General features: G+C 39.7%; 1 protein-coding gene across 5 annotated transcripts in view; it reads right to left on the bottom strand.

The window, feature by feature from the left end:
• LOC123850986 (interferon-induced, double-stranded RNA-activated protein kinase) overlaps positions 1 to 18,192 on the bottom strand; it is a 53,315-nt gene extending 35,123 nt beyond the window's left edge. For 4 of the 5 annotated variants that reach the window (XM_064572119.1, XM_064572118.1, XM_064572117.1 and 1 more), the window contains exons 1-5: positions 17,979 to 18,192; positions 16,441 to 16,553; positions 12,211 to 12,300; positions 3,766 to 3,922; positions 1,074 to 1,179 (exon numbers count right to left, since the gene is read on the bottom strand). In XM_064572119.1, coding sequence (XP_064428189.1) covers positions 1,074 to 1,179; positions 3,766 to 3,922; positions 12,211 to 12,300; positions 16,441 to 16,553; positions 17,979 to 18,177 — 665 coding nt within the window. In that variant the 5' untranslated portion in view covers positions 18,178 to 18,192. Of the gene's footprint in view, positions 1 to 1,073; positions 1,180 to 3,765; positions 3,923 to 6,771; positions 6,867 to 11,000; positions 11,128 to 12,210; positions 12,301 to 16,440; positions 16,554 to 17,978 lie in introns of all 5 variants that reach the window. The other variant, XM_064572120.1, reaches the window with a different exon arrangement.
• Between the last annotated feature and the right edge of the window lie 473 nt (positions 18,193 to 18,665).

Here is an 18,665-nt window from a genome sequence, read left to right on the forward strand (position 1 = left end):
GGGGAGCGGCAGGCTGAGGGAGAGGGAGAAGCAGGCTCCCCGCTGAGGAGGGAGCTCGATCCCAGGACTCTGGGATCATGACCTGAGCCGAAGGCAGACCCTTAACCGACTGAGCCACCCAGCTGCCCTCATCAACTAAAAGAATTTTAAAGAATTTTTATCCAGTTTCTTGGTGTTGTGAAGGAAGGGTTTTTAGTTTATGTAATCCACAATATTACCAGAAATAGTAGCCCTGCAGTCTTTGTCAAAGCAATTTTATCTAACTTCTATGAACCATTCTATTCTTATCTGTAAAGAAGTAAAGATGTAAAGATTAAGGATTGTTAAGAGGTTTTTTCCAGAACATGCTTTACCTTCTCTTGTAAATTCCACATGACTACCTGGGCCTCTGTGGTAGAAAAGCCTTTATGCCACAATAACACAATCTCTAATATTTAGCTTTGAACTAAACGTTGTGTTAACTAGAAATATAAAGCCCCTTAAGAGAGGGGCCTCCATAGGGCCTCCTAAAGAGACATGTACAGAGTAGATGAGCAATGCATTTTCCTTGAATTATATGAGGACGGGATTTAGTCATCTGACTTCAGTGCTGAGTTGGAATTACATTTCCCCCCAATTCTAAGTTTGAGATAGCCACCACAAGTGCTTTGATCCTCAGTGAGAGAGGAATTATTCTGGGAGGACAAAAATTTGTGCATTATTGGGAGAGCTGTCTCATCTACACTCAAACACTGATTTACGCATGTTTCTGATAGTATCTGCTTATGCTCTTATGTGAACCCAGAGCATGAAAGAAGTGAAAAGCCCAGCATCCCCCATTAGCAAGACTATCCCCTTTGGACAGCTAAATGGCCTTTTCCCCAAAAGCGAGCAAACAAGTCTGAGTTCAGAAACTTCAAATGTTGTCAGTATTATTAAATTCACGTTATTTATATCTAAATGTTATTGAGTTATCATTATTTGGTTATTTGATTAACTTATTTCATTATTTAAATTTAATTATTATTCATCAAAATAAAATATCCACGCCTACAGCATTAACCAGAAATCAAGCTTGGCAATAGGATTCATACTTCAGCTTTGCTCCTAGGGAAGTGCCTTCTAAGCACTCTTTGAATTTTGCATCCATTTCCTGGTTCTGAGTTTCACTGAACAAATTTTTCCAATCGCCAACTTCACCTGCAACACACAAAAAACAACAGACCCGGACTCTGTTAGAATATTTCTTCCTATCTTCTTTTTTTTTGGGGAAATCAGAGGGGGAGACGAACCATGAGAGACGATGCACTCTGAAAAACAAACTGAGGGTTCTAGAGGGGAGGGGGGTGGGGGGATGGGTTAGCCTGGTGATGGGTATTAAAGAGGGCACGTTCTGCACAGAGCACTGGGTGTTATAGGCAAACAATGAATCATGAAACACTACATCAAAAACTAATGATGTAATGTATGGTGATTAACAGAACATAATAAAATGAAATTTAAAAAAAAGAATATTCCTTCCTGATTTTTTAGCTACTTTATTTTATTTTATTTTTTATTTTTATTTAGGTGTAGTTGACACACAGTGTTACATTGGTTTCAGGTTCAACAACTCTTTAAGTGATGCCGGGCTCACCACAAGTGTAGCTCCCTTCTGTCACCTGTATACAACACCTTACAACTCCACTGAGCTATATTCCTAACGCTGTGCCTTTTATTCCTGTGACATATTCATTCCATAACCAGAGATGTGTACCTCTCCACTCCCCTTCACCCCTTTTGCCCATACCCCCACCCCTATTTCTTCTCGATTTTACCATTTTTCAGTGCAGCATTTCACTTTGAAATGTGAAAATAGACACATGAAGAAAATGAGTCTTAAGAACGAATGTAAGTCTTGTAAAATTAACAGTATCACTGGGGCTTCCCCATCCGTGGCATGGGAAGTGATGTGCTCTTTACATCACTGAGGGGACAACAGGCTTCAGTGATCTATCCCACCCCTGTCTCAAGCCTTGAGACCTAAAATTCCACTTTTTGAGAGTCATTTTTTTTCTCTGTGAAGTCTTTTAAATACTTTTCCCCTTGAGAAGTTATCGTTTTACAGCAGGTTTTTGTGAAGACCTCAGATACTGAAAATTTTGCAGGAAGTTATTATTTTCCTGAGATTAGTATATGTTTTTCTTATTACTTTTAAAAGCAAAGGAAATTACTTCTTTCTTTAGAATCTTTTGGTGATTTGGGTTGAAGGTGCAAGTTCCTTGTTGAATAGCCATTTGAAATGTCTGTTTATCAAGAGGGTTTGATGACAGGAGGAAATGCTTAGATATATGAAGGGAATAACGTAAAACACAAAACTGTTTACAGATGTCATCTGCTGACATCACAGAGTAAGGCTGGAAGAAATATGCCAAAAAAGTTAAACATGCCTCTGGTGGGAGAAATGTGGATAATTTTTAATGCTTTTGCACATTTTCCCATGCTTTCTGAATTTTCTATGAGGAATATTGTAAAAATTTTAAATTATTACTTTATTTTCGAATTTTTCTGTTCTGAGTAGTGCTTGATTAACAATGAATAGAAAAGTTCTCTTTTTTCCCCTCCTTTAAAGTTCATCAAACAAGGCATAAAAATCAGGGATAAACTCAGGAATCAAACCAAAGCCAGATTTATATTCAATGTTCCATTCATGGTGGGGATTTTATTTTATTTATTTAATTTTTTTTTTAAAGATTTTATTTGTTTATTTGAGACAGAGAATGAGAGACAGAGAGCATGAGAGGGAGGAGGGTCAGAGGGAGAAGCAGACTCCCCGCCAAGCAGGGAGCCCGATGCGGGACTCGATCCCGGGACTCCAGGATCATGACCTGAGCCGAAGGCAGTCGCTTAACCAACTGAGCCACCCAGGCGCCCCATGGTGGGGATTTTAAATGGGTTTTCATTTGATAAAGTGTAGTAGAGTCAAGTAAACCGACGTTCAAATCCTGACTCCATCGATTATTAGCTTTGTGGCAATGGACAAATTAATATCCCTGAGCTTTGGTGCCCACATTAGTAAAATTAAGGAATTAATATCTTTTTTTTTTGCTATAAAATTTATGCCCAGCAAGAGGTCTAACACACTATAGATGCCTGATAAATGATAGTTGTCGTTGTGATGTGTGCTGGCTCTGAATCACATTATACTTTCATTATATATGCAGTTAAAAAGCCTGGTAATCCCTAAGCTATATTATCAAAAATTTCTGTAAGAAATTAGAATGCTTTAATGAAATTTAGGTAAAATCATCAAGTGACAGACATAGCTAGTTGCCTATTCGATACTCATTATCTCTTCCTTCCTTATTAACAAAACCCTGATTTTAATTTAGTAATAATGTTCCCACCTTAAAAAAAAATCACAGTTCCCAGCCAACAGGGCAGAGAGAGGTGGCCAATGAAGTGTACAAAGTTACTGATGAGGCTTCCCACAAAGTTCTTTAAAGGGACCCCACTCAGCTAACACACGTGATTCTGTCTCTTGCTAGTCCCTTATTTTAATAAAACAATCCTTTAATTTTAATGTAATGGTGGTGTTCTGGCTGCTATCTTGCCATCAAAAGTGCCAAGCAGAAAGGTAGTAGGAACTTAGATATTGCAGACCTGCCAGTCTAGTTCTGAACTGACTGTGTCAAACTTCTTGTTGAGGGAGAGAAAAAAGAAATCCTGTCTTAACTTAAGGTCTAGTTATTTGGATTGCCTATTACATGCAAATTGTGGGTGTCCCAGAAACCAGGGTGACTTTACCTTTGCGGAACAGAAACCGGCCAACAGCACCATGTGTTTCCTGGGACTTTGCTTGCATTGCGTGGAATGTACTCTGGGCTGAGATGGTTTGAATCTGCTCCCCAGTTAAAGAGAATCCAAAGAACTCAGCAATTTGTTTTATTCCAGCAGCCAGGTTCTGAAAACAAAATTTTCAAGGATAAACTTTTTTGTATGGGAATCATGCCATAGCAAAGACAGGCTTCTTAGCCAGAATGGATTTATTAAGCTTAGCTCTCTAACTATTTATCTCACTATCTTTAGACTTCCTTTGATACTTCTGTATCAATATTCAAGATGGCCCTACATGATATTCTGTATTGATTTTACTTTGTAGTTTCAATATGACTCTTCCTGAACTTTTCAGGATACAAATAATGATAGTAAGCGTTAAGTAGTAGGTAAGAATCTCATCTAAGGTGATACTTTATTAAAAAGCACCAGTCTAGATGAGATGAGGAAATTAATGTAATTGTACGTGCTCGTTCCAATTCTCTTTTCTTCTGAATTCTATGTTTAATTCCATCACGAAAGTCTAATTTTTGGAATCATAAAAACTAGAGGGAGTCTTGAAATTTATCTTGTCTAAATACCCTTGTAAATCATGAACCTCCTCAACAGTATCTCTGACCATGAAGATTCATAAATCTCCTAGAACAGTTTCTTAAACTGTATTCTACAGAACACTAATTTACTTTAAGGTGGTTATAGATGTTTTATGAAAAAAAAAAAAGGAGGGTGAAGGGTTGAGGTCAAATAAGGCTGGAATCCTTTCGGTTAAATAAAGATAACCTTTTTGTTAGTTTTTCCTACAGGATCTCTGAATCTTTACTATGCCAGCTACAGTGTGAACGTCCCAAAGGAGTAGCAGTCCCCAAATCAGTTTGAATAGGCAACCTCTAAGCAAGAATTATTAACATCCAAGCAACACTGACATTCCATAGAACACAAGTTTTAGAGACATTACTCTAGGCTAGAAGGAGAACAGATTAAATTGATATGTTCTTTCATGTTCCACAGATGCACTCTATCAAGGGAAGGGACGGGTTCAGTTATACTTTCCTTTGATAAGAATTTCAGGGGAGACTGGTGTTAAGAACGCACTTCCACTAGAAAGCATCTGCCATTCTCCCTTCTTTTTAACATACTTTCTTCACTGGAGTTCCAGGACCCTGGCTTCCTGTCTACCTCAATAGCCACTCCTCTGTCTCCTTTGCTGATTCCCCCTGTTTCCCAAACTCTCTCTATGGGGGACTCCAGGGCTCAGTCCTTGGTCTTCTTCTCTTCTCCGTCTGTATACTTACATACATGGGTATGTAATCTCATGTGCCAAATTTATATATACAGCCCAGAACTCTCTCTTCATTCGAGACTTTTATACCCAACTGCCTACTTGACCTCTCCATTTAGATGACTGATAAACATCTCACACTAAGCATATCCAAAACCAAACCCCTGATCTTTCCCACAATCCCGCTTTCACCTACTGGCATCTCCTACTCAAATGATGACAACTCAATCCTCTCAGTTGGTCAGGCCAATAACATTGGAGTCTTATCTGATTTCTCTTTTTCTCTCACCACTCTTTCTCCTGTTCAGTCCAGCAGCAAATCCTATTAGCTCTTCTTCAACATATATTCAGAATTCAACCACTTATCACTGCCACTGCCCCTTCTGGCCTGAGCCATCATCTTCCTTTGCCTGGACTATTGCAGTACTCTCTTCATGGGTTTCTTTACACTGTCTTTGCTTCTCCCTATTTCGTTCTCATACACCAACCAGAATGAACCTATTAAAAACACACCAATTCCTATCACTCTTCTTCTCCTACAATGGCTTTCCATTTCACTCAGAGTGAAAGCCAAAGGAATTTCAATGGCCTGTCACATGATTCCCATACTTCACTCTACCTCATTCCCTTGCCTCTGTTCTCATTGGTTAATCTCCCCAGGCTCAACCCTACTGACCCTGCCACATTCACCTCCTTCATGTCACTTAATGATGCCAGGAACACTCCAACCTTAGATCCTTTGCTCCAGTTGATTGTGTATGCCTGGAAAGCTCTTATTCCAATTACCTACTGGGCTCACTCCCTCTCTTCTTTAGATCTTTGCTCAAATCACTTACTTTCCATGAGATTTCTGCCAACTACCCTATTCTATACTGGGATATGTCCAGCATCCCAGTTCCCCACCCCTACCTAACATTTCCAATTTTCCTTAATCAGCTATGCCATTTTTGTCTTAAATATTATAAACATTAAAAAAATACTGTGTTTATTATTTATCATTCTCTCTCCCCGCCTTCTTTAGCTAGAAGGTAAGCTTCTCCAGGCCAGTGAACTTTGTCTGGTCTGTTCATTGATGTATCACAAGGGCCTAGAACAATGCTGAGCACTCACTCACTAAATGTTCATGGATAAACAATTTAAAAAATAACATCAGGGCGCCTGGGTGGCTCAGTTGGTTAAGCGACTGCCTTCGGCTCAGGTCATGATCCTGGAGTCCTGGGATCGAGTCCCGCATCGGGCTCCCTGCTTGGCAGGGAGTCTGCTTCTCCCTCTGACCCTCCTCCCTCTCATGCTCTCTGTCTCTCATTCTCTCTCTCTCAAATAAATAAATAAATAAATAAATAAATCTTAAAAAAAAATAATATCATATGGAAAAATCAATTCACAGCCAAATGCATGTTCATTTAAATCTCAACTGAAACCTACCTATTATTTTTGCCATTCTTAAATTGGACCATCTATCATAGCAGGAAAATAAAGCAGCCACTCTTAATCATAAATTGCTAAGCATTATTTTATTTCTGTTTAATCCTAAGCCCCTATGCATTGTATTTTTTTTCCTAACCTCTCCCACATATTTGGAATACTCCTTTTTTTAATTGAATACAATATTCACACAACCAGACATTAAAAGTAAGTGCTCTATGTTATATTTTATAAGAAATTTTGCTATAGAATGTCAATAATCATAATCTCACCTTTTGCAGGTCTTCATATAATAGGAACTTAACATTTTCATCATCAAGATGTTTGTTCCAATTAATGGCAAAATCAAAATAACTTCCCCAAGAAACTAAAAACACAGGGGGAAAAATTCTTAAGGAATTTTAAATAACTGAGGTTAAAATGATAGATGGTTAATTTATGCTCTAAAATATAAACTATACATATGTGTATATGCTCAAACAAGATTTTTTTTTAAAGATTTATTTATTTATTTTAGAGACCACACATGCCAGTCGGGGGAGGGGCAGAGGGAGAGAGAGAGAGAGAGAAGCAAACTCCTCGCCGAGGAGCCCACCAAAGGGCTCCACGAGAGGCTTGATTTCATGACCCTGAGATCATGACCTGAGCCAAAATCAAGAGTCTGACGTTTAACCGACTGAGCCACCTAGGCACCCCTCAAACAAGATGTTTATTTGTTATTACAAATCCCTGCTCCAAAAGAATTGGCATAAACCATTCCTATTGTCAGATTTCTATTCATTTAATTATTTTCATAAATAATAACACAACTAGGGGCGCCTGGGTGGCTCAGTTGGTTGAGCGACTGCCTTCGGCTCAGGTCATGATCCTGGAGTCCCGGGATCGAGTCCCGTATCGGGCTCCCTGCTCAGCGTGGAGTCTGCTTCTCCCTCTCCCGCTCCCCCCTCTTGTGCTCTTTCTCTCTCTCACTCTCTCTCTCAAATAAATAAAATCTTTAAAAAATAAAATAAAATAATAACACAACTAAGCTAGTTGCAAAAGTGGTTTGATAAAAACTATCAGACATTCATGAATATTTAGGTGAATAAAATAATTCAGAAATAGTGAATGATACATGAAAACTGACAGATAGTGCCAGAAAGAAAGAAATGATGAGACAGATATTATCTAGATCAGCATTGCCCAATAGAAATTTAATGCAAGCCACAACTGTAATTTTTATTTTATTTAAATTCTATTACAATCAAGCCCCACATTGGGCTCTCTGCTCAGTGGGGAGCCTGCTTCTCCCTCTCCCTCTACCACTCTGCCTACTTGTGCACTTTCTCTCTCTGTACGTCAAATAAATAAATAAAATCGTTTAAAAAAATACTTGATGTATTTTTCAACTTTTAAAACTTTGGTTGAAAAAGTAGATTCATACACTCAACTTGTACCAAACTTATTTAAAAGTCTCCAGTAACTGAACTATCTGTTTTTAAGTTTAAATTTAAGCTAATTCAAATTAAATAAAATTTAAAATTTAGCTCCTCGATTGCACTTGTCACATTTCAAGTGCTCAGTTGCCACATGTAGCTAGTGGCCCCCATCCTGGACAGTGCAGATCGAGACACTGATGGGCTGTGGTGCTTGCGGACTGTGTGACTTTGAGCAATTCGCTGAACCCCTTTGTACCTTAGGTTCCTCATCTGTAAAATGGGATTGTTAGGAGGTTTAAGTGAATTAACACATATCAAATGCTTAAAACGGCCCCTGATTTATAGTACCCACTCAACAAATTTTAGCCATTGTTGCTATATCATTAATAATAGTAATATTCTCATGATTATTATCATTATCATGAAGTCCTTGCTCCGAGCCAGGCTGTTTCTACATATTTTATTTGTTGTGGCAAACACTGTAAGTTTCACACCCAGTATCCGATACACTTCCATTTTTGTTGTTACCTAAACTGATTGATTGGGTCTAAGCCAATTGTGAGAATTTGGGTTCCTGTTTTTCAGCCTCCCTCAGAGCTGTGGTTGGCCAGCAAGACAAGCAGGAGTCTGCTGGAAGGTTTCTAGCAAACCTGTTGCTGTTTTGTTAAGCCTTCTTCGTGAACTGAAGGGGATGCTTGGAAGGACAGTAGCCAACTTGAGAGTATGTTGCAAAAGGCACAAAAGGGAGAGGCCAAGGGAATGTCAGAGGTGTTGGCCCGATATCACTGGGCAGCGGAAGCAGCTGCCTACCTTCAGCCTTCTTGTTTAGTAAGAAAAATAAAACCCAATCTGTTTAGGCCACTGTGGTCAGGTTTTCTAGGCTTCCAAATGCACTATTAATTGATACATTTTATCCTTCAGTCTTTAAAGCAATCCAATGTGATAGGTACAATTTTTAAACCGTTTTGTTGATGGGGAAATAGAAACCCAGAGAAGCTAAGTCACCACTTCAAGGTCACAGGGTTAGTAAGTTATGGGTGTGGTCATCTTTCGACATCTGTCTGACACAAAAGCTAAGGCTGCCAAACAAAATGCTATACTGTCCCACTTCCGGTAGGTCAGATACTCTTCTCCTTACCTTAGAAGTAAAGAAACCACAGTTCACAGCGATCAAATGTCTTGCTCAAAATCACCCAGGCATGAGTGATTTGAACATGGGTTTAAGTTCTAGCTCTGCTCACTGGGTTATATAGGACTGATGAATCACTGAACTCTGCCTCTGAAACTAATAATACACTGTATGTTAATTAATTGAATTTAAATTTAAAAATTAATTAATTAATCTAAAAATGTTCCAGCTCTGCTACTTAATGGCCACGTGACTTTCTTTTTTTTTTTTTTTAAAGATTTTATTTATTTATTTGAGACAGAGAGAATGAGAGAGAGAGAGCACATGAGAGGGGGGAGGGTCAGAGGCAGAAGCAGGCTCCCTGCCGAGCAGGGAGCCCGATGCGGGACTCGATCCAGGGACTCCAGGATCATGACCTGAGCCGAAGGCAGTCGCTTAACCAACTGAGCCACCCAGGCGCCCCCGCGTGACTTTCTTATGCCTCTATTTCCATCTTTATAAAACGGGGACAATAATAGTATTTATCCTCATAGGGTTCTTATGAGAAATGAAATTTAAAAACGTACGTGAGGGATAGCATATAGTACCTGGCATGTAGTAATTGTTCAGTAAGTGGTAACTATTTTATTCTCTCTAATATTAATTATAATATATAGTAGTAAGTGATGAAGCCCAATCCAGACCTCTCATTCCAAATCCTGTATGTTTCCCAGTACATTGAGTTTCCTCCCTAGGTTGAATTTAACAAGTTTGTAAGGCAGAAACTTTATTCAGGTTAAGCCCAGCACATTTTATCATTGTCAATCAAATAATTAGGCTGAAAGGGTGGCTAGAGCCACAAAGATTCCCTGCGATAGATTGTTCCAGTGATGACAGCTTCTCATCACTAAATGCCCTCTCATGTTATCAACGGGGGGCCGTTTCAGACTTGCCTTAACTGCCTCCTCCATCCAGTCTCAGTGAGTGGTTTCCAGACAAACTAAACTTTCTTCAAGGCCCTTCATAAGCACCTTCTGAGCACTATTTTTTCCTCTCCTACACCCCAATCCCCAGACTTCATCTTTGCTTTGGGGCCAGTACTGACTGCCCCCGTGTCCATGCATGTGGTTGCTGGGCTGGTCACCTTCAAAAGTGGTCCTCTTGGAGTGACCTGTCAATAGCTTCCTTTCTAGGGTCATCTGGCATTAATTCTGCCTTCTACTCCACATAAGACTCAAGAGAGCCATGAGTTAGAGAAGGCATCTTTAACCTCTGGCCACTATACCCATGGGATAGAGTCACTGGTACCTACAAGCAGTGGGACCCCTGGCAAGGGATTTAACTTTTTTGATTAGTTTCCTCATCTGTGCAAGGGGTGACTACTGCCTTATTCATAATTTGTTATGGTCCTAAGCGAAATCATGCACATACAACACCTACTTTAGTACCTGGAGCATCAGTAGGCACTTATAAAATTGCAGTTAGCAATAACCAGAGGTGAAACAACAACATGGTCTGGCAAAGCTGATTTCCTTTCTGGCAAATGAATATCTTAGGTGTAGGTTTTTAAGATTTTTAAATTTTATTTTATTATTATTTTTTAAGTTTTTATTATTATTATTATTTTTTTAGTAATCTCTATCCTTCAACATGGGGCTCGAACTCACAACCCTGAGCTCGAGAGTCACATGCTCTGCCTACTGAGACAGCCAGATGCCTCTGTCCCATGTCTGTTCGATGCCTACCCCCTACTCATAGTCAACATATGAATTACCCAAATCATTTTTAAAAACACTAATGTATTATTATTTGATGAACAGAACTAGTGGTGCTATAAAACTTCATTTAAAAGCAACTTTTTGGTTCCTGGATCCTCCTTAATCTTCTTTCTTTCTTTACTGTAAGACACATTTGATTTTTTTGTACTTAATGTGGTCATCTGTTGAAGAAAGAATTATTTAGCCAACAGCTGTACCTTGTCCTTTCATGAACTGTCTGAAGAATTCATCCCAAGAGCCATAGCTTGGAATATCGGGGACATCATTGTGGAAATGGAAAAAAGACACTGCCGTATCTTTAGAGTTTCGAAATATTACCAATATCTAGAGAGAGAAAATTAAGTTAATTTATTCAGGTCTATGTTTTGAACTTTGGAAAAGTGAAGGGGTGAGCAATATCATTGTGTAATCCTGTATATGACTTAATTTTGTTAACATATAGAGAAAGAAGGACAGTAAGAAATTGAAGAAGAGGGGGGTAGCAGATGGGGAAATTTGGGGAGAAGGGAGAAAAAAGAAGAAAAAGCAGATTGATGTACCAGAGAACTTCTGCTAATGAACTTAGTAAAAAGTTGTATGTAGAAGATATCGAAAAGGAAAAAAGAGCAAGCTCATTAGAATAGTCCTAAGGGCATGATCTGGAAAGTTAAAATGCAAAGTAAAAATTGCAAAATAATATTAAGGAAAATGAAAATAATGTTCAGAGTTTGGTGGGAGAAGATCAAACAGTGATAAGAGTAACCAACGCACCTATAGTTACGTACGCATGACATGAAGTTTGCTATTACATGTGAAATTCAGAAATAAAATTGTTTCAGACCTCAGGTAAATAATGCTCACCAGAAAGAACAACAACAACAACAACAAAACCCTTCTGCTTGTTTTCCTAGATTGTACTCTTTTGTTTTTTTTTTTTTAAAGATTTTATTTATTTATTTTTTAGAGAGCGAGCGAGAGAGAAACAGCATGAGAGGGGAGAGGGTCAGAGGGAGAAGCAGGCTCCCCGCTGAGCCGGAAGCCTGATGTGGGACTTGATCCCAGGACTCTGGGATCATGACCTGAGCCGAAGGCAGACGCTTAACCATCTGAGCCACCCAGGCGCCCCTGTACTCTTTTGTTAAACACTCTAAATATCTTAGTGGGATTCTGAAATCTATTCACTACAAAACAGATTTTAAAATATGTTCAATTCTAGGTATATGTTTTATATCTTAGTTGAAAATGCATTTGCTTTGCATGAAACTATAGCAAATATAATCTGAAGAAAGAAACAACAGAAGAAATACTAAATCTCACACTTCATTTATTAAAATTCTATAAGATGCAAACTTTATCACATAGGTCAGAAAGGCAATATCTAGACGTTAAAAACTTCAAATTGAAATACGAGTAAGAAGGGACACTCACCTTGGCTTTATTCTTGAAGATGGACCCAGGTAATTTGTCATAATGGAGGTGAGTTGCCAAAATCCTTGGCGATGGAAACTGTTTCATTCTCTTAAAAATATACACAATAAAGTGAAAGTGTGTGTGTGTGTCTTATGGTCAATCACTCTTAAGTATAGTATCTGAATGGTAGTTTCAAGCATCACTATTGTTGTGTTTTTTCCATTTCCTCCTCCAATTTTTGTTTTGTTTTGTTTTTTGTTTTAGAGCGAGAAAAGAAGAGTGCGCTTGCGCACAGGGGTGGGGGCAGGGCAGAGGGAGAGAGAGGATCTTAAGCAGGCTCCACCCCCAACAGGGAGCCCTGGACGGGGTTGCTGGGCTCTATCTCACAACCCTAAGATCATGACCTGAGCCAAAATCAGGAGTCAGATGCTTAACTGACTGAGCCACCCAGGTGCCCCTCCTCCAATTTTTAATTTTTTTCTGTTTTCTTGTTTTGTGGGGGTGAGGAATGGAGAAAATCATAAACAAATAATTTAAATCGTCCTTTTGGACTCCTTGTAGGAACTGGCTTATCTTTTTTTTTTTTGGTCATTTTTTGAAAAGTTTACCTTTTCTCGAAATCACATCAAATTCTTTTGTTTAAGACAGCTCATAATCTGCGGTCTACTCTTTGACTTAATTTGGCTCTCGTCTATAGTCAAGGTCTTTAACAGAAAGATTCAAGTTTTTCATAGCTCCTCCAAACCTATTTTTAATATCTAGCTTTTTTTTTACCAAAAAAATTCCAGGGGCATACGGGTGGCTCAGTCAGTTAAGCATTTGCCTTCAGCTCAGGTGATGATCCCCAGGTCCTGTGATCAAGACCCACCTTGGGCTCCCTCATCAGCAGGGAGCCTGCCTCTCCCTCCCCCCCCGCTCCACTCCACTCATGCCCTCTCTCTCTCTCGAATAAATAAATAAACAAATAAATAAATAAAATTTTAAATTTCCATTCAAATATCCCAACAGAACCTGAAAGGGCACAGTCACTTGAATATCTGAGAAATATTTTACTAGAGAAATTCTTGTCAGTGTGAGGACTCAGTCATTGATTCTTTGTGTGTGTGTATCCACTTCTACTGATAATTTAAAAAATGAAGTTAGCTGTTTAATCTGCCAGGGGTAAGGGTTTCATCTTAATATTAGGCCTTTAGTATGTTATACGGGCTAAAGCTTCAAGTTTATTTCCACACTTGTGGAGGTCACTCACTGCTTGGTCACATTATTTCCATGATAAATGATATTTAGATATTTATAGCCAATTGTTCTGTAAAAACTTAGTGGAGATCCCAACTCAAGCAAGGGCAAAAAATAAAATGAGGTTTTAAAAATAAAAAAAAAATGTAAGGGGTGCCTGGGTGGCTCAGTTGTTAAGTGTCTGCCTTTGGCTCAGGTCATGATCCCAGGGTCCTGGGATCGAGCCCCGCATCAGGCTCCCTGCTCAGCGGGAAGCCTGCTTCTCCCTCTCCCACTCCCCCTGCTTGTGTTCCCTCTCTTGCTGTGTGTGTCTCTCTCTGTCAAATAAATAAATACAATCTTTAAAAAAAAAAATTAAGTCAATGATATGGGCCCAACTGGTGATTAATAGTCATAATACTTGATTTATATCAAACTGTCCTAATTTTTAGTTTTGAATGTCACTTTTATATTCATTCACAGCAATCCTCTCAGGTGGGTATTATAACCCCCATTTTACAGATTAACAATAGGCTTTGGGGTTTTAAATGCTTTGTACAAAATCGCACAGGTGGTGATTTTCAGATTAAGTTATAGTATGCTGTTTCCACTACACCGAACAGCCAAAAATCACAAAAAGACATGATAAATGGTAAAGTTCCTAAAAGGATTAGAAAAATATCCAGGGAGAAAATGAGAAATAACTGTAACAAAACTGATATGCATATAATAAAATGTTGATGAAAATGTGATATGGCCAAAGTACATGCAACGTGAAGACTGTATGTTTATTTTCTTTTATTTCTTAAGTAATCTCTATGCCCAATGTGGGGCTCTAACCCACAACCCTGATATCAAGTTGCATGCTCCACCAACTGAGACAGCCAGGCACCCCAGGAAAATATATGTATTTTAGGAAAGTCTTCTGTAAAGTGAGTAACTGTTGAATAAAGCTCATCTTCTTACTGATTTCCATTTTAAAATAGGGGCGCCTGGCTGGCTCAGTCAGAGCATGCAACTCTTGATCTCCAGGTTGTGAGTTCGAGCCCCACTTTGGGTGTAGAGTTTATTTTTCAAAAAAGTGGAAAACTGGGGAAATGTTAGCATAAATTGTAAAGTTGATGCGAAACACCCTCTTTAGAAAAAATGTTACGCAATGGCCTGGACAGGAGAAACCAGTGGGGCTTTTCATTGGCCCATCGTTTCTTCCCTAGGAAAAAGCTGCTGAAGACTCCTGTCCATGCATCCCGAGCCAGTCCTGACCGCCCACGTCTGGGCCCCGATGTGGCTGCTGGCGCCGCGGATGCCTCCTGAGGTTGCAGCCAACCACATGCAGGATGCACACTTACCTCCCACTCCAGCCCACCCCCAAGTCCCTGTACATCTCATTTGCATGTAATTTTTTGTGACTTTAGTCCGATCCACGGAAATGGGCTTCCTTCCACCTAAGATCCAACTTTTCAGTTTATATTTGTCATCACGCCAGGTGTCTCTGTCATTTTCCAGAAACCACTTCCTAAGTCTCAATCCAATGACTTATTTCTTAGTAACTGAGCTCTTCTGTCTGCTTGTTGGGAGTCTTGGTAGTAAACACTTCTCAAAGTTTTGCTGAGACTGTGGTTCCCCCTTGAATACAGCTTTCCCTTCCCAAATGCATTTCTGGTGTATCTAGGTAGGGCCAGGGATGGTCCTCCTCTCACTTGTCCTACCCAAGCACTGAAGTCCTGAGGCAGATCCTTCCTCCCACCCTTTTCTTGCCTTCCCTGGCAGGGACCAGAGTGTCCTGTCTCACACCCAAGCCCCACTTAGTTATACTGATAAAGCGAGTAATAATATGTGGTAAGGTGAATTAGAACAGGTAGGATGACCTGTTAGAACCTTTACACACACCAGTGACTTACTCTCTCAGCTACTACTTGAGTCATCCCCAAGGCAGAGACATCAAAGGTAATGTCTTCCTAGGAAAAGTCTGGGGACTGCTGACATAAACTGAGGGCAGAATTATCTGGGCCTTAGAGGAACCCTCCTGTTGGCATCCCACCCAAGTCTCTGTCTTCAGAGACAAAGCTTTTTTGTTTTAATTTTTTTTAAGATTTTGCTTTTTATTTTTATTTATTTATTTAAGATTTTTTTTAAATAAAGATTTTACTTATTTGCGAAAGTTCAAGAGCATGTGCCAGGCGGTGGGGGGTGGGGGGAGCAGGTGTTGGGGTAGAGAGAGAGACAAGCAGACTTCACACTGAGTGCCAAGCCAGACTGGGCCTCAACCTCAAGACCCTGAGATCATGACCTGAACCAAAACCAAGAGTTGGCTGTTTAACTGACTGAGCCACCCAGGGGCCCCTAAGATTTTTTTTTAAAGATTTTATTTATTTATTTGACAAAGAGAGACACAGCGAGAGAGGGAACACAAGCAGGGGGAGCGGCAGAGGGAGCGGGAGAAGCAGGCTCCCTGCTGAGCAGGGAGCCCGATGCGGGGTTCGATCCCAGGACCCTGGGATCATGACCTGAGCCGAAGGCAGATGCTTAACTACTGAGCCACCCAGACGCCCCTAAGATTTTATTTTTTAAGTGATCTCTACATCCAAATGGGGCTCAAACTTACAACCCTGAGATCAAGAGTCACATGCTCTACTGAACGAGCCAGGCAGGCACCCCTGGTTTTAATTTTTCTTCAGGTTTCTCGGCTTGCTTTCCCTCCTATTTTTCTTTTGTAAGTAGGCTGTCTATATTGTGCAGAGGTTAAGAAGCTCCAATTGGAAAACTTGGGTTCAAATCTTGGCCCTGCCATTTATTAGCCCCTTGACGTTGGGTAAGTTTCTAATGGTTTATCTTTTGTAAAATTGTGATGAGGTTATTTCGCCATGAAATGAGATAATCCTTGAAAAGTGCTGGGATAATATGGTAAGCACAAAATAAGTTGCCATGATTTAAGTACTGTACTTTCTGAACGCAAAACTAAAAATATCTCCCAAACGGAAGAATTCTTTCTATGATAATTTACTGTAAGTTTAAAGGCTGTTTGGTACTAACCTGGTATTTTTCTGGGTCCCCACATTCAAGAATTGGGAATTCTGGATATTCATACGTTTTTTTAGATTCAGCAAATATCAATTCACTAATGATGTGGAGAATCCAATTTGAACCTATAAGAAAAATCAAAGAATCAAAGCTCATTAAGGAGTCTTGATATAGCAAAGGCATGTTACTTTCACATATATATCATAAAAATTAAAACCTACAGCCATCCTGTGGTATGTACAATGTACATTTGAAATAAACTGGGCTATAAAAGAAACAGTTTTGTGGAAACAGCACTTCTTACGTTGGTACAAAATTCAAGTTACCTTATTTTTCAGATTTTTCCTTTAACAAGTGGCAATATTTCTTGAATCTATCATATGTCCCTTACAGAACAATGTTATGTTATAGAAATGATTTTTTATTATATATCATGTGTTATTTTCCCTTACGTTAATGAATATTTTCTATAGGAGTATTATAATTTTGATTTTATTAAAACCCAGCATCAATTAACAGAAAAATATCAAATGAAGATGGCTTTAATAAACACTTAGAGATGAAATACCAGTTAAAAAAAATCAAAAGTAGATTGTGAGATTTTATGAAATAGGAAAATTTAGATTCTCAATGTCTCATCCTCCATTGATGAATGTAAACCATGTAAAACTGGTTTGCAAAACTAAAGGATTGATGATGTTTGATCCTGAAAAATAATCTATTATGTGGAAATCATCATATGCATTATAGACATGGGCATGCTTTTGTCTTTAGTCAAGAATCAAGATGAAAATCTTTACTGCTCTCAGTGCTTGATAGCAAATGGACTCTCCTGCATTCATCTTTCTGGTAGCCTGCCCCACCATGAATCTTTTCTGCATCCATCATCCAGCAGACCTCCTCCCTCAGACACCGAGGTTTCTAAATCTAGCAGTTCTAGTTATTGATTTCACAAGTTATGCTCTTAACCATCTTTTTCTTTTTTTAAGATTTTATTTATTTATTTGACAGAGAGAGACACAGCGAGAGAGGGAACACAAGCAGTAGGAGAGGGAGAAGCAGGCTCCCCGCTGAGCAAGGAGCCCGCCGATTCGGGGCTCAATCCCAGGACCCTGGGATCATGACCTGAGCCGAAGGCAGACACTTAACGACTGAGCCACCCAGGCACCCCTGCTCTTAACTGTCTTGATCATCCTCCCACTGCTTTCTTTTTTTAAAATTTTTAAAAATTTTTAAAAGATTTTATTTATTTATTTGACAGACAGAGACCCACAGCTAGATAGGGAACACAAGCAGGGGGAGTGGGAGAGGGAGAAGCAGGCTTCCCGCCGAGCAGGGAGCCCGATGTGGGGCTCGATTCCAGGACCCTGGGATCATGACCTGAGCCGAAAGCAGACGCTTAACGACTGAGCCACCCAGGCACCCCTCCCACTGCTTTCTGGCTGGCTTCATGCAGCAATGAACTGCCCTCCTCCCCGACCTTGGCTTTGCACCCTGCCCAACTACTCACGATGAAAAAGTGCCCCTGTAGAAAATGATTTGTCATTTACCACACTTTGGATAAGATGTGAGCACTATGTCATCACTTCTGGCTTCACAGGTGTCCAAGGCCTGGAAAGTTTCTGAGGTGCACATGGTGATTGGGTACGGAATCCCCTGATGAGTGAAAAACAAGCGAGAAAGCGCAGTGTCTTTTGCTTTTTCCAAAGCTTCGTCAATATAGTCAATAAATTTGGACTTACTGGCCATGCTGGCTCCCTGCTGATGAACCTGTTCTGTGGTCGTCCAGGGGTAGTGACGGCTTTTAATGGAGTTTCTCAGGAGGTGGAATAAAGGGCTCCCCCAGTTCACATGAGAAATAAATCATTGAATTCTCCCCGCCCCCACCTGCCTGTTTGCACACCCATCTCTGACAAAAGGCAAACTACAGGTGCAGAGCAGTGTGAGGATTAGGGAATATAACCCCAGGGGTTGATTATATTACCATTATAGACAATCTTCCCAAGGAAAGTAAGAATAGAGTCCATTACCAGAAGATAACAGATATTAACTTTCTAACAAACGAATTGTATGTCTGAATCAGACATACAATTTTCCATCACAGAATTGAGGAAATTTTGTATGTCAACAGAACATATCTTACTGAGGCAGGTGGTAGGTGTAGGAGAGCAACTTTTAATCTCCATTTTACAGCGGGGAAAGAAGAGACCAGAGAGGGTTCCTAGTTGGATAGGTTT

Source organism: Mirounga angustirostris, unplaced genomic scaffold (assembly GCF_029215605.1).
Source record: "Mirounga angustirostris isolate CCGP_5_RB_7025 unplaced genomic scaffold, mMirAng1.0.hap1 SCAF_10, whole genome shotgun sequence".
In the NCBI taxonomy this organism is placed as follows: domain Eukaryota; kingdom Metazoa; phylum Chordata; class Mammalia; order Carnivora; family Phocidae; genus Mirounga; species Mirounga angustirostris.